The following is a 24,522-nucleotide window of genomic DNA, read 5'->3' as shown; positions in this document are numbered from 1 at the left end:
TTCATATTCTTAAGTATATAACTTCAGTTTATAACTGACAAACATCTTTTCATAAGTTTTAAAAGAAAAAAATAGTTATCATAACTAAATCTACAAGGTGAGTGATCTTTGACTACAGCGCTTGTCTTAGCTTTATAAGAAATTGCACAATATTTCCTTATTATACTAATATAAATGGTAAACTAAATTATTTATAAGCTTGTATGTATTAAGTGTCTTTTTGAAAGTTTCTTCATTGCTTAAGTGTATCAAATAATTGAATATATGTTACACTAATTGACGTATTATTTTCGACAATATTTCACCAAGAACTAATAAATATATCTTCTTAAATATAATATTAGCAACGGGCTAGAATGATGATAATATACTAATTAGTAGTTACTTAATATGTATGTATAAAAAAAAAATGTACAATTTTTTTATTAAATATGACATTTTTATTTAGTACCTATAATGAAAGATACATAAATACACGATAGTATGATACACACATACATTGCACATTGCATAAAATATTTTATATCAAAATACATCACATAGGATATCATTATAATAAAAAAATTCAAATGGTAAATCTGTACTTGTAAAAATCAAAAGAAAAATCATAGAGGATTCGTTATCATTAGTGTAATAGACGTTTGTCTTGGGTTCAGGATAAGTCACATCAGCGACTGTACATCGGATTATTGAAGATAATAGAGTCAGGATGACAAGACGAAAATAGGCCGCATACGCACATACAATAAATTTTACGTGATAAAATTATAAAATAATAATATTAATAATAATAGGTTTTAACTTTTAAGGATCACAGTGTTACTTATGCGCTCAAACGGTATTCGCGCCTACCGCTTGTTCTTCGCGCCCTTCGTGGTAAAACGTCTCCAAAAGCTTGGCTTCCGTATCGACGGTTCGTCATCGTCCAATTCTCTGGTCGGTGACCCGTGTCCAGAATCGCTTTCGTCCGCGTTGTAACGACGGCCAGTCATCGTCGAGTCGTTGCCGCCACGTAAAAAGTCCAGGAAATTCGATTCAGATTTCATTTTACCTGAACGTATAAATTATAAATTATTGATTTAAAAAAAATAATATATAGCAGGTAACATGTAAATAATTGTAATGATTTTGCAAATATATATTCAGTAGGTATATATATAATTGCATGTGGCTGGTGTAGGTGCGACGTCCTTAACAGGATAATAGAGAATTTTAACTACACCAACAAGATATAATGTACATTTATTAAAACGTAATCATTTGAGTACCTACGTACTTAATTAATTAATTATTAATGTAGGCATTGATAATTAACATAAAAATTATAACAATATTAACGCGTAATCGGAAACAGTTCAGTAACAGACAAGGACACTCACAACGGAAAGGGAAAAAGCATTCCTGCTATAGTTAAAATAATTATATTTATTGTTGAAGAATTTGGGATAAATAAAATAAATTGCAAATTTCGCTCAATTAGTTACTTCGAGTGTAAAATGTAATATTATATTATATGTTACCTCTAATTGATTTTGAAAATGCACATAATACATTATACATTAATAAAAATGAAGGCTACCTCCCCCCCTGAATTTCCACCTGCGGCTGCGGGCGCCCTTTCCCTTGGTAACAGAAAAATTAACTTGGTTAGGTAATTACCTATTAAAAAATAAGATCTTTATTAAAAAAGCTACGTGATATAGTACCATAGAAGGATATATACTGCCCCTTCGCAACACCCCTATAGTCACATAGACGGAAGATATAATTTACTAGGTACTTCTTAGATTTTTAACTTAGTAAGTTACTAAGTTACTAACCTAAGTAGTGCTACATATCACTTACTTATATATTATATACAACATAATTATATATCATGTGTCCGTGTTATAGTTATTGCATATCCTTCACGCATATGTAGTATTATGTTAAAACGCAATAAATAGATACTTAATTTTGATAATAACTGAGAACACATTTTTAATGAATTTTCGCGAGTTCCTAGTGTCTAACATCATAAAGATATATAGAATAGAATATTATATAGAAAACAAAATTCGTTTGCGCGTTACACAAGTAGGTATACTGCAATTTGGACTCGATGGGTATATTTATACACCTACTAATCCCCCGACGCGGGTAAAACGTCATGCAAACTATATATAGTCTATAATAGGCAGCAGCAGCTAATTCAACCGGTGCTCGGGGGCTATTGCATAGATATAGGCATGCCGTATGTCATTAGACGTGTTCAGAATAATATTTAGCAGATCTGGCCGAGAGTAGTATTTTTTGGGAGAGTACTTCCTCATAATATATTATAATACACTGCGGGACATCGGTCGCCCCACATCCTGAAAACAAATCCTAAAAATAAGTTTTGAGTCGATTTAAATTCCGAGGCGCGCCCGTCGTCACTCCGACCACTGCCCGAATTAAAAACATCCCCGTGACCCCGTGGTGATATATACCCGTATAACACATATGTATGTAGAATGTTGATATGTACCTTTTTTCTTGCCGGGCATGCCGAAACTCAGACTTCTGGAGTTGAGCTCTGCCTTCAGCTGCTCCGGCGGTATGTCTTCCACCTTGAACTCGTCCGGGTCCTCGACGAACGCCTGTTGCAAGTCTCGCATGATTTTCTTCCTAATGGTTTTCTTCATCGACAGGTGCCGTTCCAGGTGTTTCACGTCATCTTCGAACGTAGCCGCGCACTTGGTCTGTCGACTGCCGCCGCCCTTGTGCCGTTTTTTCTTGGACCCCTTGACCGGCAACAAGTCCTCCTCGCTGGCCGAACCCACCGATATGGCGCTATCGGTGCCACCCGCGCTAACGCCACCCAACGAGTTTCGGTCGTCGCCCTTCACGTCCAACCGCCGCAACTCGCCCGGCAGACCATCGGTGTCATCGACGCCGCCGAATATGTCCCTCAAGTGTGGTATGTTCCGCTCGCTCGTCATTTACTGCGAACAAAATAAATATTGATATAGATAGAATATAACACCCGCGTCAATATAGCCAATATACTTAAGAATAATAATGTGTATATTTGCCGTATTTCGTATTTTAATATTATTTTCAAATACAACATTATATGACGTATACTCGTACCTACATGGCTACATCAATATATATTATATATATGGGTATGATGCGTGTAATAAATTATTATATGAGATATCGTTGACAAAGTGTTATAACAGCCTAAAAAATGTATTGTAATTGTATTATATTTAAGGCAGGTAATAAGCTAACACGTGCAAATTATTGACCAAATCCATTATCTTTTAAATCTATTTTAAATTAATACTAATATTATATTATCAAATGTAAAAATAAATTGATAAGTACCACTCCTCCGACACAAGCTTAGCTGAATGGGGATGCTGCAATATTCAAATTTAAATGAATTATTTGTAGTAAAATGTACAATCTATTATTGTTGTAATAAAGTTATTATTATAATCTCGCCTACTCCAAAATAGTATATTGAATATATAACTTTATCGTAATTTATTAATTTTTTTATTTGTTATATAAGTAGTTGTTATAGGTAGTTTTTACTATCTATGTTTTTGTAGAAAGTTGTACTATATAAGTACTTAATATCAACAAAATTAATATATTAAATTATTAAATTCATTCTACAGACGACTGCATTAGGTATCTGTTACAACGGTTTAAAATAGTAATTAATATAGATATCGTCTGTATAATTATATATGTAACGGGAATTTTAATTTTATTTTAAATTTTAAGATTAATATTAACTTCAATTAAATACGGCACTTAATATTTAAATATGACCAAAAAATGGGCGAGGAAATCTTAACAATATATGATATTAGATATAACATCCTAGTTTTGAACATAATGCTAAATACGATACCTATTATGGTTAATTATATACATATTTATAATAATAACATGTACCGAATATAAGCTACGTGTTACATTATATGTTACATTTTTCACTTTATTATTATGACCAACATTATTTCATATTCATAATTAAAAATTGCAATAATTTATTATCATAAAAATATAGATGATTTAATTTTCAAGGTAAATAGTGAATTATTATATAACACAATATATTTCAATAAATAGTTGATCAATTAAATATATATATATAGGTATAATAAAATTAAATCAAAAAGTGCATTATAAAAAGTTTATTTTTTACTAAGTACAAAATAAAGGCAAAAAACCCATTAAGCAAAAAAAATTATACTTAAGTCCAATTATCAATGAAATGTTTTTATTTAAACAATAATAAAAGGTTTTAAAAAATTTTCTGAATTATAATTGAAGCCCAGGAGGAAGGGGGGAAATTCCCTGTCTTCCCTGTCATCATCCAAGCACCAATGTATGTGTATAATGGATTTAAATACTAATAAACAAAAATATATTCCTTGTTAATAATATTAATTATTATTTAAACAGTTTTAGTTGATAAAAACGTATAAGGGAAACACGTAATTAAACGCCTTAAACCCCTAAAGCTATAGTAATATGCAGTAAGAAGGAATAATATAGGATCAAATCGAAAAATGTATACATTCGCCGGTGTGCCGGTGTGCTGAAGATAAAATAGGTAAGTATTCGTATTACTATATAATTTATTGTAAACTGATAATGACGCCAAAATATACTTTAAACGTTTAAATTATACAGAGGATAATTTATTCTAGTGATGGCAAAAACAAAATTATTATACTAATCCGAAATAAAAATTGTTTATTAAATTACTACTAATTATATTTCTATACAATTTTACTAAATTTTAATTAAAACGGAAATAACAACCGGCTATCAACAATTATTCATAAGAAAAAAATTGGTTTTGGGGTCATGTATTCAATTTCATAGCATTTGCCGGTTTTACATTTTCATTTATTTTATAAGCATTTATACTTTTACATAATATAGACAATTTTCAAAACCTTGACCATCGGAAGAAGATTGTGCATTTTACGCGCAGATATTTTTGATGGCTAAACTTATAAAATAATGTGCTCGGTTCATCAGAAACAATTATCTACAACCGTTATATTTTATCGAATGATGTACTTTTCCGTAAATAATGTATAAATTACCCATGCAATTCACGAAATAAACGTATTATAAATAATATCTTTACTTTATCCAATAGATAGGTATATGGGTAAAGTGTTCATGTTATTATAGGATAATGTATAAGTACATTATCCGTCTTTCGATGCGCACACGAACACATTGGCGTTTTTATAATTTCAATGACTCGTTGAATTACAGGAATCATATTTTAATTTAATAAACGTCTGCTTTTATGGAAGGAGGTCTGGATAATAAATGGTTTTTTTTTTTTTTTAAACACTTGTTATCCCTTAAAACCGATTGATTCGGTATATGTGTGTTGTTTTATCAACATATAAACCTACAACTATTATACTCGTGTGTCTTGAAAAAAGTATTATGTAATCGAGAAGAATCAACAGTTTGATAACTGTAAATCATCGTTTCCAGTTCGATCGTTGAAATGACGCGAACCGTATAAATACCCTATTACATAATAACTATAAGAATTGACTGCAGCAATGCGTGCCAACAACTTTTTTTCGAATACATTAAAAATTTGACTAAATACTAACCACTGTACGTTACTATAACGCGTACATGTATAGTTAACACAAATTATTTGAAAACAAAGGGCATTGTTATTAATTATTTTAATTATTGCATTAGATAATATTATAATATGATATAATATAATACACAGGTTATAATTAATTTTTACCATCAATTTTAATAGCTTTAACACTATACCTACTACATCTAATGAATATCCGTATTAAAAAATGAATCGATCGGCCACCGCAAATAGGAAATATTATTTTATGTATAGTTTTTTTCGCAAAACATCAATTTTCTCGGTAAATGCGTTTTTTTTTTAAATATCTCTCTTTACAAAGTGTTTTAAAGGTGATTTTATATCACTCGCGCGTGTGTTAGGTTAGGATTGGTTATACAAACGTACAACTATGGCGTAGCACATATTTTTCGTTCAGCATAACTAATCGTATGTTGTTAGGTTTAATATTAGAGTTCGATATCATATTAATGAGTATTGTGTTTAAAATCAATTACCAAAGTACCTGTATCTAATACGTAAAAAATAAATGTATTCAAAAATACGCGTTTACTGAGAAAACTGCTGTTTCGCCATGAAATAATCTGTATACATTTAATATATTATAGTTAATACTTATACATTATTGTTGAAAATATGATTGTTTCAAAACAAAAAAAAAACGATGTCAACAGCAGTTGTTGGAAACGTATACGTTGACATTGATTCGATAAATCGAACAACGTCATAATATTCGTTTATATATCGACTATCGATTACATGGATGTACGGTGTACAGTTATATATAGTTATTGGTATGAAAAAGGAATGAAAAAACGTAAGAATACATTGCGCGTCGATTTTTCGTGAGTTACTCAGACAAAAACAAAAAACAACGGTAATGATCACGGTCGGAAATATAAAAAGTGTCATACGTTTTTTTACGGACCAAAGCACAGCGATCCGCCATAATATAAATGTTGCATACGCAATGGTAAATATATATATAATATGTATAGTACACGATACGGTTGCGTGCGTAAATTCTTGATGTTTTTCATTCGGTGCCTGCAGCTCGGCAGTTGTGATGGAGACAACAGAGTCATTACAATATATATGGTGTATAGGTAATACTATTATAATACAGCGATGCCGCGGTGTAAGCTGCTATAGAGGACGACTTCATTTGAAAGACTCATCACAGCACTCATCGAATTAGTACAGTCGAATTTGTATAATATCGTGTTGATTTTAATTTTTTTTTTTTTTTTTTAATATGTATATGATATATGAAATTTAAAAGAAAAATAACATTTTTGCACAACAAACATTGGTATACGCGCGCGCGCGGTTAGGGAATAGCCGCTGCAGATGAAAAAAATTAAAATACGCGATCGACAATTTTTAATTTAGGAAGCCGCGCCCTCTCGGCGCACGTATAAAAGATATCAGAGACGAGAACTCTGCGGGGGATGTCGAGAATTTAATACACCGTGTTACACGGGGCTTAATAGATAATAATTTCGTTAATGAATCGCAGTGGAATTCGCGGGTGAGAAATGTTCAGAAGGAAAACATTATGAAACAATGGCCTCATCTGTATAATATATAATAATATTATAATATAGTTCTGTAACCGCGTTACACGTCGTCCGGTGTGAGCACATACTTTACAGAGCTGGTTGGTATATAGGTTGTAACCATCATATACAAATAAAATATAGTTATAGTACATATTATATATTATAATAATGTAAGTATATAGTTATAAGTCGGACGAACGACTGTTGCGGAAAATCTCGATGTCGTAATACGCTGCTGTGATAATAATGTAGAATATGTGCGTGCTGTGCTCGTACACATAATGAAACAGTTACATGACGGATCTCACGGAAGTTGAGGGGCGTATCTGCCTATAAAGTAAATTGGGGAACCAACATTCCTATTATATTATTATATATTATCATTGTTGTTATTATTTTGATTTCTTGTTAGTTTTTTTTTCAGCTAAACTCAATTTTTGTACTTTGACACGGAATAATCTAATTATTTCTCATTTAAAAATAAACATCACCGAAGTGCCAACAATGGCCGGTGGGTTGTTCTTTAATCAAGTCATTCACGCCTGTGCGTTCATTGATAAAATATTCTTATTGAACATGATATAAAATATGTATAGATGAAATACTTTTTAATACTAAAATAAACGTATACAATTCGTATGAACGTTAAAAAAAAAAAAAGTGTAAACCATTGATTACTCGTATATAATAATTATAATACAATAACATTTTTTTTTGTCAACCGAGTAATTTAACCTATTTAAAAAATTTAAAAAAAAAGTATTTGAAAAATAATAGCACATTTTTATATAGGTACACGGGTGCTTAACAACTATCTGCACATCAGCTGTTATTGGAAAGGTTATGTTACTCGATAGACTGCAGTGCTGTACAACATAATGTATTCAAATTCGTCAAATGCGCAAATTTGCAAATGTGTAGGTACATTACAATCTAGTTAATTGTGAGTTTGCCCACACAGGGTATTATATTTTTGATACGGTGAATAACGAAAAAAACGAAGAGGCGTCTTATAACTACTACCTATACAGTTCAGTGGGAAGAGAAAAAATATAAATTTCAATGCAAATTATCAATTATAAACGTTAAGTTGAATTTCAATGTGAACAAAATGTACAAAGCAGTATTTGAGTTTGTATGAAAAGTTTTAATTGTTATCAATCACAAAAATGTTGAGTGAAATTTGATAAATTTGAATTACATTATTTATGTGTATAAAAACATATTCATACATTATAATTGATTTACTTATGCTTTACGTATACACTATACCTATATATCATAATTTATAGTCATATATAAAATACCTATATTTAGGTACATATTGTATCTACAATCTCTATGAAAAAATACTAATAAAATGGGGAAATTAATAAATTAATACAATTTTTATTGAATAATACACCTGTTTAAATAATATCTTACCTCCCCTTAATGTACTATTTTCTTATTTTCTGAATAAATTGAAAATATTTTTTAACCCGTGATAAAGTGCTAATGTTTGAGCATAAAGTTTGATAAAACGATAGTACCTTATGGCTTATAATAAAGTGGTTATTAATATTTTAATAACGATTAGTCAAAACTTACATACCAGTTATTACTATAATATGTGTACTTACATATTTCTTAATACTTTTTTACAATGCTTTATTTAGATTAATGTTTTATTACTACATATATTTACTGGGTACTTTTCTATATTATCTAACAATAATAACAATGGTTTCTTAATTGAATACATTAATTAAAATAATTACATCCTGCATAAATTATACTATACAGGTGTATCCATACGTGTCCATCATCAAGGGATTACAGTATTTACTATAGGGTTATGGGTTACACATTTTTAGGTTCTTATGTTTGTATGGTATTAATATTCTATAACATAAAAAAAACTTGGAAATCTAACACGCGAAGAGTATGTTTTTCATAATTCACATAATTTATTTTGCGGAAATCACCATTTACCAAGAATATCGACACATTAAATTAGTTGAGTCCGATAAGGTATATCAATCGTTGAATAAAAATATTGTTTCTTTAATGTCTAAAAAATACGGAGGTGTTACTATATAATGGGTGACTTCCTCAATCATGTTATTATGTTATTCGTTATTATATTATTCAAATTATATAATGTACTTACTAAATAAATTTACTATGCGCTGACTACAGACTACAGATTATATCAATGTATATACATAAAATATAATGTAGTACTAGCTGGCTTGTATGTAGAATATAAAATAGTTGAGTAAACATTTTTATTATTGTATTTACTTATTATTTACTTGCGAACCTCATAAATAATGATATTTATTTTGTACTTAGAATTTCTCACAAGTTAAGTCAGGTGGGATCTTCACTATGGTCTGTAGGTATTCTGTGGGTAGTTTATATTAAAAACACATTGGTTATGTAAAGAAAATAAGAAAAAAATTGTCAAAATATACCATATATTATATGTACATGTATTAATAATTTTCAACTAAAAAAAATAGCAAGCATTTTATCTTTAATGGTATATGTAGTACCTACTTATATATCAACTTTTAAATTAGATTATGTCGATGATAGTAATTTAGAATACAGACAAAAATAAGTATAACATATAAATCATAATGATATATTTACATAAAAATAAATGAAATGGTAAAAATTCTTAAGAATATTAGTATTTTTCTTAATAATAAATTTTACACTAACTAATATTAATACTATATAATTAATATCTATGATAATAATATAGACGGTGATGTTTGCTGTTAAAAGATTGTCGTGTTATTATTACATTTTAAAAACAGCACAATGTGGAACAGTTGTATATTTCTTGTGTAATGCAGTACCTACCAATAATAATTCAGTAAGACAGTTATTAATGTCACTGAGATCTCGCTTATTAGGTGTCTATTTGATATTTTTTAAAATATGTCTCGTCCTCCATTACCCACCAACATAGATTAAAATCCAATATATTGTAATACGTATGCCTGGTGAAAGGTAAAATATTAAATATGTGTTATTATATATTTATGATATTATTGTATTAATAACATTTTATTATATATTATTATCATACAGACATAAGAACCTAAAAACGTACAACCCTTTACTAAATACTGTAATCATTTTATAATGTACACTATAATATACCTATTATACCTGTATGGTATAATTTACGTGGTATTTAATTATTTGAATTAATGTATTTAATTAAGAAGCCATTGTTACTATTGTTGGATATAGAAAAGCCCCTAATACATGCAAACATAATATTACGCAATTGATCTGAAAGTGATATCTCCCAGGTATTTGTGTGTAAAAGTTTAATTTAACTTAAACTTTAAAGTATTTATTTAGTTTTATTTTAATTTTGTTGGTCTCCGATAGTAATTTGATGTCTGAACTATATTGTTAAGAAAAAGTGCACGAAGACATTATGGCCTCATTTTAAACAACCTTGAATCATACAATAAAAGAGTTTATAAATCGTTAAAAATATAAAAAGAAAACCTTGGAATAAAATACAAATCTTAACGTTCAAAGTGTAAAACTTCGACAAAAAATATCTGGTTATGGACTATGGTATGTATTCCAGAAACAAATATATAATGTCTTCAGTACTAATTACGATCTTAACATAATATAGTTTTCTACAAGGCTTCACGCGAGGACAAAATGTATTTAATTTCGAATTTGTACACGTAAAAAAAAAGTTCTTCTCGATTTAAATCAATATTTATGATTTGATATTCATGTATTTTCAGGTATTTACAAAAAAAAAAAAAATCAGCAAATCTTATTCAACCGTACACGAATTAGTTCTGCGGTGATGTTTAGAGATTCCACCTACCATAATATACCTATCTATATAAAATATGTTTATCTTCATTCCAACGCAAAAAAAAATACAGATTCACTTATAGTTGTCCTTCAAAAATGATATCAGATGGAAACTACTATAAAGAATTATGTTAAATATAATATATGTTATGAGTATTGCGAAGATGGTATATAATATATAGTCGTTATGCGTATAATAATTACAACACACATGTACACTAACCTAACACAACCAGCATTGTTATCTTTGTTGAGTTATTCCGTTTTTTGTGTAAATAAAAAAAATAATTATTACTAAGGTTTGCGTTAAAAAAAATAAAATATAGGTGAAAGGTTAATAATTATATTTTACTGTTATACGTGTCTTGTTATAAATTATATCGAATAGGTCAGCAAGGGAAAAGTAGCGAGTTTAAAATGTACACACATTCTTAGAGATTGTTATATAATATACCTATTATAATTTATAAATGTTTTAAATATTCTCAATATAACTGGCGACGGAACTGGAACTATACCAATATAATACAACGTAGGTGCATGGGTAATTTTGTCACAAAAAGAGGTATACACACGATTGTACGTACATTTGAATTATTTTAAATAAAATTTAAATATTTGCATCATCGCCGAGATAATTTAAACAATATTATATACACCGAGGTAAATAAATTAAAACAAGTTTTAACGTTTAAAAAAAATAATTATAATATGAAGACATTTTTTACAGTATAGGTAATACACAATAGTCTAAGACTAGATAGTAGATAGGTAGGTACAACAAGAATATATACGACCGTTAGTCAGAAACTCTCAACAGCAACCAACTATCCGAGGACAACTATTAAAATCAAATCAGCAGTGTTGACGTGTCTTTATTATAAAATATATAGATGGAATAATAATGAAATCTTATTAAACACTTCAAACAACAACAATTCATACTTGAACATTTCGTTTCCGAGAAAGTAATGATTCTTATTTGTATTATATTATGTCCATTGATAATAGCTGATTATAGTGGGAACTATTTGTTCTAAGACTATCTGTTTCACGATTTCTATGAATTATTTATTTAATTTTTGAATTCAAATTAGGCCATTAGAAATTATTTTCACTAAATCGATGAGTATCTGAACTAGTTAACAAAACACAAAATACTTTTGTCTTGAAAAACCACAGACATTAACAGCACCATTTTTACGATCGTGTTTGATAAGTGAAAAAATAACATTTCTATAAATTTAAACAGCAAACTTTTCTTCTTCCTCTTTTACGACCTATAAAAATAATATTTTTTTTCTTAATGTATTTTGAGGTTTTTATTGAGTATCCACACGTAAAATATAGAACTTGACATAATATTATATAGTCCCCAGTTTCAATAAAATATATGTTTCACGTCTATATTCTCAGAAGCATTAAAAAACCTAGCCTAACCGCTTCAGAGCTATATAAAATCGGTATGCTTTGAATTAGTTGTTTGTGAATAAATTAATTGTTTAATGAAGAATAAATGTATTAAAAAAGAAATAAAAGAAATTTCACTTTTATACAATTGTAAATAATATAAATAGTAAATACTATTGTGTTGCTTGTGTTGCTTGTGTTCTTTTGCGAGCAGTGTAAAACAATAGATAATAATTATTATTAAACATTACAACGAATGAATTTAAATAAATACCTATTTAAATATAACAAATAATATTGTTTATTGAAATATGAATAACATTTTGAATTTCATCAGTCCGTAATTTCGATTTCAAAAATACGAAACATTCGACTAGGTTTAATAATAGGTAGGTGCTCATAACTATTATAAAATATTACAGAGACTAAAAAATGTCATAAAGTTATTTATTTTACGATATTTTCTATTGAATTGCATAATATATTGTTATATATTATGAGTATTATGGCTATATTATTATAAGTATTTTCGTATTCGTATTTTTAAAAATGATACAAAACTGTGTTAACGGATTCAGTGATCGTTGTCTGCATCTCATGATGGAATACCTATAATACTTATTACATTAATAGATCATTTATGGATAACAATAATGAGGACGTGGGCCCGAAGAATAAGTACCCATATATATATATATAATATTATACATTAAACTTATGCAGGCGTCGGGCAATCAAGTCCCAGACGGTATATTTTTTAGATTTTATAGTCCAGGAGATATAGGTACAGGTTGTTGCCCACCGAGCGCGCACGCTTTACATATTATATATTTCGTGTGTCGGCTATAGAACACATACCGATGAATGATCGTAAGTAATAAAAATATACTTTTTAATCATTTTTTTTTCCTTATTACCTCCCATCCCTCCCGTCGCGTGCTTTCACTCCACATAAAAACTATTTATAGTGTACATATTAAGTATATATATATTATATATTATGTAGTATACGTATATATATATATAATACACCACCACAGACCACAGTGTTTTTGTGCATAACGCGTATAGTAAAACATAGTACCCGCGTATATACTGTTTATAATAATTCATTCATTGTGGGTATATGGATTTACACGCCCACAAACACAGGAGAGTAACCCGACCACCGTCTGTTTATCTGCAGACTTTCCGACAAGTTTTCCAAAACCGAAAAAAAAGGAAAAATAAACGCGCGTGGAATTGATCACCCGTAACTGCTATTCAGTTTCGATCGGGACAGCCGTCTTTATTGCATCGCAGCACTACGCGATTGACGAGGATTGAGGATAATAATTTATTTTATTTATTTATTCGCCGATTTAATTTCACCTGCTACCCGAGACGCCGAGTATAGCACATAATGTAATATGTTAGTCTCCTCAATAATAATAATAACGATCGTATTATTATTGGCTCACGTCGCACGCACCGCTGTCCGCTGTTGTAGTAGCTGAGTGCTGCTGCTGCTGCTGCAGTTAATAATACATAGATATTATATATATAGTGTACACCGCGCGTATTAGCTCTCGACAGTCCGACCTACAATTTCTACAATTTATATCGACTGTGTGTGTGTGTGTGTGTGTGTGTGTCGCACCAAGACAGTCGTTATAAATATGTATGTGTGCGTACTATATTATATACACTATTACTAGACACTGTGCCTGTGTACCTATATGTTTACCGGTAAAGGACTCTGTAGGCATACACGCATAGTTCTATTACATATATATATATATATATATATATTATATACTATTACTATATAATATACAATACTACTCTATAAATTTCTACGAAAATCGCATTTGCCCATAAGTACCGCTTTGATCGCGGCCGGGGGTTAGATGGACGAAGCAAGTATACATACAATATACCTATATATATATATATTATAAATGTACTACACGGATATGAAACGGTATTGTTTCTGGGTCGATGAAGTGACGATTAAGTTCGTACCCGTTTAACCTAATTGACACTTCGTTCTTGTGCGTCTCGCGTGTTTCTCTCGTATATTGTTATTCTCTTATTATATATATATATATATATATATATATATATATATTATATATATATATATAGATTATACATAAGTACATCATAGGTACATAATATTATATATTTTACATATTGTTATTATAATATTTTTTTTACCATTTATAATAGTAGGTATGCAACCTACGGCGTTTGTACAGATGATATACGTTAATGTCACTATTAAAAGGATGTATTTAAAAGTGTTTTTATATATAATATACAGACATGGAGCGTAGAGATAAATAATCCATTTCTACAATGCCATCAGATAATAATTTGTACAGACATATTATAAGACATTATTAAGTATGATAAACATATTATTATAATATAATACAACATTATTATGCATTAATAATAATAATATTATGATCAGCTCAGACACTTGTTTAATATTTATAACAAGTGACGACTGACACGTATTTCAATATTACGAGTATGATTGTTATTTTTTACTCACATACAGAAGAAAACACTCCGTTTCATGATCTGATATCTAATATAGGTCCAATATCGATGATAAGTAACTCGCAAACGACTTTTCGTTTTACTTTAGAAAATATTATAAAATAATTAAGTACTTTTACTAAAATATGATTAGCTTAAACCTCATCAATAATTAGTTTTTGGGTTTAGCAATTAATTTTTAATACTTATTATTTTATTCTAACTTCAACCCATCATCTATTATTACTATAATTGCTTATTGTTATTATTATTTTATCATTATATGATATTATTTCATAGTTTTATCAATTTTATATATGTGACGTGTACCGTACGTACCTATAGTGTACAAATAATATAATATACTTTTGTCTTAGGATTTATCTTATATATTTTTAATTTATATCATGATGAATCGAAGCTATTAGGGTCTAGGACAAATGTCCGAGTCGACTTATACGAGAGCAAGAAATCCATTCGTTCATCTTCTATAATGACAAAAAAAATGTATAGAATGGTTAATAGTTATTACTTATTTGACAGTAATATAAATTGTGTCTTACAGAAATCAGAAAGATGCAATGAATAATTAATCAACCTATCTGCAAGATCTTATAGGTATGCTTTATCATCCATATTTTTAATTTAATACAACCAGAGATAAGTACTACTTTAATAAATTACAGTTTTTGAGTTACATTACATTATATAATAGTTTAATATTTAAAAAAAAAACATAATTTCACAATATATTTTGTTTTCAATTATTATCACCTCTATTATTCAGGTACACAGTTTACTATAGTCACTTTTTACTAAACATATTCTACAATTCTATAACCGTATAGAAAAACTTATCATGTATTACTTAATTTAATACAATTCTAGATTTAGAGGTACCCGATAAATGTTTAAAGATTTGTTTCTTTTATCTCCTGAGTGATTGATGAGTATGAAAAAGGATAATAAGCCTATTCCTGAAGACAGTTTTCATAATCTATCAAATCGGATAAAGAATATTAACGAAAATCAATTGAAACGTGAATACTTACGGTTTGGTTATAATTTGAGAGCTTGATTCTGGATTCGAGATACCTACCGTTATTGTTATTTGCACACAGGCCAGGTGATAAAATATAATATGATACGGCTTCAAATGGCATTACTAATACAGACAATGAGGACTAAATAGGTATAGTAAATCAGGAGGCCAAAATTACAGTTAATACAATTCTGCATGCACTATCTAATTTATTATAATTTGATGCCAGCTCTCTTAAACTTATATTAGGCTTATAAAGCGCTTGGAACTATACACCTACCATTACGACTTCATTCGAAGAACATACATTTTTTGAAATATATTACTTGGTTTTTAAAAAAAAAATCCTTTATATTTACTAATTAACTTGTGTTTAATTATTATTTTAAAATGAAGTTAAGATACATTATTGATAAAAAAAAATGATAAGTTTAATTATGTTACTTAGTTGTGAGAAAGATAAAAATTAATCATAATGAAGTTGTTATTACGTTTGGATTGCCATCTATGGTTTTAAAAAATACTCTAATGTTTAAATAAATAAAATGGAAAATTTGTTATTCTATTAAAATTATTAAATTGTTTCAATTAATTAATTAACCAAATATTTAATATAGCTATATGTTTTATATAATAAAGATTAATATATACAACTTGAATTAGAAATTAACCTTATTATTATTTATATTTTATATAGCTACTAAATTTTTAAATGGAATCAGAATTACTTTTTTTTTTTTTTAATAAGTTTTGTGTCCCTTGATATGTACCTTTATTATTCGAAATATCTGAGTGGGTAGTAAGATAATTAATTTTACCCCATATAGAGAAAGGTTTATGCACGTCACTGCTTTATTGTATTTTAAAACATTAGATTTGTGTCTCTGATCGATGGGAACATTTCTCAATGTTTATGAACTTTGACTTTTGAGATAGAAATTAGAAATGTACCAATTATTATTCATTTCTATTCACGTTTCTATCTATGGATTTCCACTGGTTCCATTTCCATGATTATTTTACAAAAAAAAAAAAAAAAATACACGAAGAAAGAAATCTGAAAGAATTTAAAAAGTTAAAAAAAATTATTAAGCTAGTATTTTTTGTTTTTTGAGTCCCTTCAGTTTTCATGTGTTAGACCATAATAATATACGGTAACAAAGCAACGGCGGACAAGCCACGATCGTCGGTTGTGACTTGCGGGTACCTCGTAGCCCGCCCCCACCTGTCATTACGAGTGATCCTATGGAGGGGGGGCACCTATGATCTTTCATAATGGTGACGGGGACGAGTGACCATACATATTTTTTTCTAGAATCGTCTTTTGTCCCCCACTACAATTTATAGTACGTCAGCTATGAAGTCATCGTTGCGACGGTGGTAGTGAACGAATTTATTATATTATAAAGATACAATAATTTATTTATAGATACCTAAACTACAAAAAAAGAACAAATAGTTGGTACAAAAGAAACATATTTTTTACATATTTTTAAATTATTTTATACAATTTAGTTCTTAATATTTGCGCCTATTTCAAGTTGTTTATTATTATGTAAGATTTATGTTATTACTTTGTTATTATTATTATTATTATTACTGAAAGAACCATTCTCAAGAGAAAACTGTTTGATTCACTGATTCCGGAGCAGCTTAATAATGATTAAAAGTTCATCTGAGCATTACACATTTTCAGTTATTTACCATATTTACTTAGTTATTAAAATATAATAATGTGTTTAATCCATTCGCCGTAAGTTTGGGTGGCTAAATAGTAATATAGATATAGATTACCCTATAGGTATTCCCTACATGCAATAGCAAGTGGTATATTATAATTCATAATTATTATTAAACATCCGTTATATTCTGTTGTATATTTTTTGAATAGATGGGTATTGCCCTTGAGGGGTTTTGGCTTTTATACATATATGCAAACTCTATAAAGCGCTCAAACGATATTTATAAAATGAAAAACTATTTGAACGAACTGCCCAAGGTGATCGAAGGCTTCCATTATATACAACGAACATATAAACATAATATAATCTAGTATATATTATATATACTATACATTATCATACAGGTATATGTGATGTATATGTATAATAATATGCGTACACCCGTCTCCCATGTTACGTGTATATGGACCGTATACTAATAAAGAGTAAAGAGCATAAAAGGAACCATCGTCATGAGTCATCGTGTATATAACCTTTATAACAATATGAAAAATAAAAAGAATCGACCAAAATAATTTTTCACTCATTTTGTTCTGGTAGGCATAGGACGTACGTTTAATGAGCTGCTCGCTATAAGCATTTACAATGAACGTGACAGCAGTAACTCCACTGTTATTATTTATTACCTTTATCTCCTTCTTTACAACCGCACAGTTACATAAGTACGAGTATACATCGTAGGCCTCAGTTATCCTCGTTAGCCGCACTGAAAATGCGTTCTGTCTTCTGTCCATACAAATATATACAATGGCATTAACTGCATAGTGCATATAGCCCATATAGGTAGGTACTCAGTATAATATTATATTAAATTAACGTATACGAGTATCAGCGACGTGTGTGTGTGTATACTGTATGACGGCGTAAGCTGCTTCTTATCGACGGAAATGAGTTGAGGTGTTATATTGTTATAATAGTACTCAATACATACTGTCACTGTTATTCTTCAAACAGTATTATTGTTATCGTTATCAGTCTTATACATTTTTTGTTACTCCGCGTGGCATAATATGAACAACGTGAAGTATCCACCGTCAAACGATCGTATTGGTTTATGTTCAGAGCTTAAAGTTGCTCAAAATTGCAAATTGGTACATTCTATATTATACCTATTATATTTTGAGCATAAACGTAAATAATTCTTATTACTAAAAAACTAAAATGTTTGATTTTATTACTATATGTTGCAACAAATTATGGGTGGGAAGGTCTTATTGTGTTCATTAGTACCTCTTTCCGATATTTGAATAAGTTCCACATCCCCATATCATTAATTTAATTTACAATTACAATATTTACTTGTAAATGTCTCATTTTGTTTATTAATTCCTATTTAATAACTCTACTGCATTGGTGCTTAAATTGTGTAATGTTTTTATTCGTATAAGTATAAAAAAAGTATTTTATCTTAAGAAATATAGTATGATTTAAAATAAAATTGTATCATCTAGTATAGAAACATTTATTGTTTATCATTTTTCTTTGAGATTTAAACTGCATAGGTACCTACTTAAATTAGTTTTCATAACACTTACATAAATTAATTGAAACAAATGAAAATATATGTAATGTATTACGTATAGTATATTATAAACGTATTATATACTAACATAGAATAAAACAAAAGTGTAATAGTCAAACACACGGAATACGAGTAGTGTAATAATAAAATAAATTAAGCTGTATAATAAGTGCCTACGATGTACCTATACCTATATTGTATAATATACCTAGTGCTGTAAAATAATTTTTTTATCAAATTAAATAATATTTAATACAATAATTTTATAAAACTATTAATATAAAATTTCAAAAATAAATAGTTGTTATAATTATTAGTCATTATTAACGGAGGATATTTTTTGATTCAAATTCTAGGCTTGAGCATATGAATATAATATCTTTAGAAGAACATTTAAATGTTTTAAAGAGGACGTTTTTTGAAGAATTCAGGATTCAAATTCAAAAATGGTAATTAATTCCCACACTTAAACCCTAGTTATACTTATATTAGATATTAGTGTAATAAATTTATTATTATGAATATATATATATTTATCTCTCTACTATATGAAAAAGTATTGAAATATTTATATTTCACATTTTATATTTTATGAATATACTATTTCTATGGTACAAATGAAAATAAATTAGCCTGAAACAAATGATAGTTAAAAAACTTAATTGTAGTTTATTGAGCGAAGTGAGCTCAGGATAATGTGGCCTCATACTTCCTAGTTTCTAGCATACATGGGCGGCTATTAAGGGAGGACTAGACCGGGTACTTCACAGTTCACACCCCCCTCCCCCGGAAAAATAATTAAGTAAACATTACCATGGTATTATTATTTAATGACTTAGACATCGTAAAATAATTTGTTTAACTACATTAGGATACGAAATAAGTATAAAAATATACAATATATAAAAAAGTAGGTAAACACGATTGAAATTATTGTTATCGTATTAATGATGCGTGTAGGTACTTACTATGTAAAATGATTAATATTTCAGATTTGAGAATTTATTCATTTTGTTACCCCTTCCCACATAAAATGTTACCTATTGGTGTCAATGCTATAAAATATACATATTATATGACTTACTTAAATATTTATATTCATAATTAATATTGGTACAACATTTTAGAATAATGTTTTATGTATCTAAATAAAAATCTTAATAACATTATGGATGATATGTTTTACATAACTTTCAAAAAATAATTGTAAATTAAAACAAAAAGTATTTAATGAATTGGTAATTTGAGGGTGAAATGATCGTCAAGGGTCTAATTTTGGATCGTAAACGTTTCCAATTAAACTAAGGTTATTAAATAATTTTTATTACCTTGGTCATATCCAATCTTACCGTAATAACTATATAATATAATATATATTACAAAAAGTAAAAACAATCTCACCAAACTTTTCTTTAAAATTGTATTAAGATATAAAACTAACACATCGAGGGTAATGTCCTTACTCCTTAGCTCGTATTATCTCAGTCTTTGTATCTACAGTATAGTAATTTCTTTATTCGTTGACCATTGTTGATGCATTGTCATAGAAAATTATGTTAAAAGAATAACTGTCTGCGATCGAAGGTTTGTTTATCTTTTATTTTTTTGTTTTGAAAATTCTTTAACATTATTGTACTTTTTGCTCGCATTATAATAATAACGTCATGTATGTTTGCCAAACATTGTTATTATTATTATCAGCATTATTACTATAATTTATTTATTTATAGGTACTATTCATAGAGAATAAAATCGTCGATCATAAAACGTAACTTTATAAACATTAAACATATATATATAATATATAGATATACTCGTATGTAAACATAATGTGTGCAAGGTGCATCATCGGAGCTACGCATAGTACCTATATTACCTACACTATTATATGATATTATCATTATATTATTATTACACCCCATGGGTGCGCAATCTGCATTGCCAAATTTATTGGACTATGATGTATGTTGTAGCAAAAATAAAACAAATTTGGTTTCACGGCTAATTTATTCGACATTACGGCGGATGTAGTTCAATGTATGTTACCCAACAATATAATGATTTCGGCGTTTACCAACATCGGGAAAATCATAAATAATCTTCATAAGTGGTGAGTGGTGAAAGCGAATCACGATTATTGCATGCACATACGTATCTGCATGACTGCATATGTACACACCATTTGTACATTTCCATCGCTACTCGCTAGAGTAGCTTATACTTACCTTATCTATCATTTCTAGGTAATCAGATTTGTATTTTAATTCTTGATTTTACAGTATTCTAATTTATTAGTTTTTGTTATGCTCGTAACGACCCTTGCGTAAAATCACGTAGCCTAAGTGCCTGACTTTGGTGACTTGGGGTATTTTGAAAATATTATTATTATTATGTTTTTTTGATAATAACTAGTAATCACCAAATGGTAGGTATCTCACGTCCTTGCTTATGTAAATATTGAAAATAATAGGTAATAACATGTTTAAATAGTTAAATCTAATAGGTATATATTTATATTTTATACTTAATCTATTATCGAGTCTTTTCTATAATCAAAGGTCGTAATTATCTCAAGTTGAGTTTTCATTACATAATAATAATATTTAGACGAATAGATGTATATTAACATGTATATAATCTTTATTAATTAATGAAAAATAATTAAGTAAAATAAGATTTTCGTTGTTTATGATAACGATTTAAAAACTATACCTAAAAAATAAAAATTAAATAAAATATATGCAAAAGTAATACGATCATTTAGTTTTACCAAAAACCAATATAATTATGTACACTGTACAAGTATATTTTACGATAATCATTGTATATATTAATCCTAATAGTTTATTAATTATCATTCATCGATAAACACGAATCAATGCAGGTACAAATTGATCCAATCAATTTTGAAGCCAATGCAAACAAGAGTGTATCAAATGGTCGAGATCTGCTGTTAATTATAATTGCTCGATCCATTTTAAATTATAAGTAGCATGATGTAGGTAAATAGTCGATAAAACACAGGATTATAAAGATTATCTATCTCATTAAATATTAATCGTATCGATTCAAATATTAGCCAATAAATATAACTAATCATTTTATCTGGCTAAAGAAAATCTAAACAGGTCAATAAATGAAATGCTACGACTTACGACGAGTAAATAGGTGGGTATGTGTAAAGTAAATGGTAATTTGTTTTTGTAATACCACTAGGCATTAATGCTGGCGTAGAGCCGTATCTATACAGACATGCACACACAAATCACGCAAATGTCAACCATTTTATGTAACTCTGTCTCGTGCATTATTTTACCATTTATTATGGACGTATTAGTTATTGGTTCTTACAATGGTTGTACTGGTTGTAGTAGTGTATTGTACCAAAAATTGTAATCAATTAAACAACAATAGGTATAACATAAATACAAAAAGGTTACTTATGTCGAAATGTCAATTGTGCTGTAACTAATAGACTTTATGTTTCGATAGTACCTATATATCGTCATTCTTCAATAACTTTCAAATGGTTTGAATAGGCCGATATTATAATATTTATGCAGTAGAGCAATTTATTTTTATCAAATTACTCATATTATTCATTAGTCATTTCATTTAATAACATGGTAAATACGTACACAAATTAACTCTAACGCTGTCCAAAAGTTTTTCCTGTACAGAAAAATATAGATTCGTATTCTGCCTGGCGTATCGTTAAAGTCTACCGGTGTATAGCTGTTCGGTATTATGTATTTTACATAAATATATTAGATACATTCAATGTCACTATCATTGACAGCGAATGGGATTTAGGTCCATTATTATTATTATTATTATTGCCAAATAACTATCTCCCCCGTGTATATAGTTTTCATCCATGTCTTTGTTAGAGCAGTTGGACGTATACGCGCGCGCTTACACAGAGGTTGGATATAGGAGCAGAGCTCGAGGGGGTCGCGGCTGAATCACGACACAACCGGTTCCCAGAGACAAGCGACTGGTTTTTTTTTCATCCATTATTTTTATTTTTATTATTATTATTATTATTATTATTTATTAAGTATTATTATTACTAGACAAACGTACGGTTAACAGTTAACGCGCGTATCATAGATTAACCATTTAATATAATATACCTATTACTCGTATTATATGTGTGTTACCGTGTGTATACCTCTGCGCCGCGGAGGTACTGAAAAACGTCAAAGTTCATATAAATTCATACACCACCCCCCCGTTTTGTTCTTGTCCGGTCACGGAAAAAAGCATAATGTTATAAACTAACACTTCGTCGGGTTTATTTTTATTCGTAGCATATATAATACGTAGGTACTCACCACTGATTTGTAAGTCTTTTCTTGTCTTTTTCTCTCCCTCTATGTATGTATAGATTACTGTCGTACAGGTACACGATTTGATCAGTTATCACGTGAGATTCGTTAGTTGATTGTAAATATTCCGGTACATTTTGCGAGTCAATGGACGAATACCGGGTTTTACGCGCAAAAAGCTGATTGCATAAATGAAATGATATTGGTAACCAATAAATATACGGCAGCGACACGGTCCTCCGCGAGGACTTATGAAAGGTATACTGTTGGTTAGTAAACTGAATAAACCGAGTGTGTATGGGACTATGGGTAGGTAGGTACTACGAGTGAATGGGTTTGAACTGCAGCAACTGGTAGGAGAAAGCCGGAGTGGGAATAATTGGCCGCTGTAGCGGGTCTATTCGTGTGGTTTGATGCACAATAGCGTCATCTTGCTCTCGAGGCGTCAAAAAGTTCTTCTCATTTCATCTTTGTTATCTGTTTAATGAAAAAATAACACGGACTATTAAATGAGTGGTTATCGTATACACGATGATTCATCAAACATGCTCATTCCCCCCCCTTTTTCTTTATAGTAATGTAGTTATTCAAAAATCAGATTTTTGGAATTTTTAAATATATATATATATAAAGGTTAGGTTAGGCCATATTTTTAAATACCTGAGATATTTGTGATTTTTTACACCAATTAGCAATTGAAGAAGTATCCTCTAGCGTCTAGCGATACAAGCTATTTTTTTCAAATGGAAATAGCCGTATATTATTAACTTTAAATTATTCAGCATATAATATTTTAATAAAAATCAGAAATCGAACGAGTAGTTGGTACTTTGATACCATATTTTAATGCAAGACAAGTCTCGGGTAGGACTATTGAAAAATAAGTGGTCTGGGTATGTT

At 29.0% G+C, this 24,522-nt stretch overlaps 1 protein-coding gene across 1 annotated transcript; it reads right to left on the bottom strand.

Moving 5' to 3' along the window:
• Positions 1 to 417: 417 nt before the first annotated feature.
• LOC132929644 (uncharacterized) lies at positions 418 to 23,947 on the bottom strand. Its single transcript, XM_060995143.1, has 3 exons — positions 23,629 to 23,947; positions 2,510 to 2,966; positions 418 to 1,051 (listed from the first exon to the last, which is right to left on the bottom strand). The coding sequence occupies exons 2-3, from the start codon at positions 2,961 to 2,963 to the stop codon at positions 849 to 851; spliced, it is 657 nt and encodes a 218-aa protein (XP_060851126.1). The 5' UTR covers positions 2,964 to 2,966; positions 23,629 to 23,947; the 3' UTR covers positions 418 to 848.
• Positions 23,948 to 24,522: the final 575 nt, after the last annotated feature.

The sequence above is a fragment of the Rhopalosiphum padi genome, chromosome 4, assembly GCF_020882245.1.
Source record: "Rhopalosiphum padi isolate XX-2018 chromosome 4, ASM2088224v1, whole genome shotgun sequence".
Classification (NCBI taxonomy): domain Eukaryota; kingdom Metazoa; phylum Arthropoda; class Insecta; order Hemiptera; family Aphididae; genus Rhopalosiphum; species Rhopalosiphum padi.
This window is presented reverse-complemented; position numbering and strand designations above follow the sequence as displayed.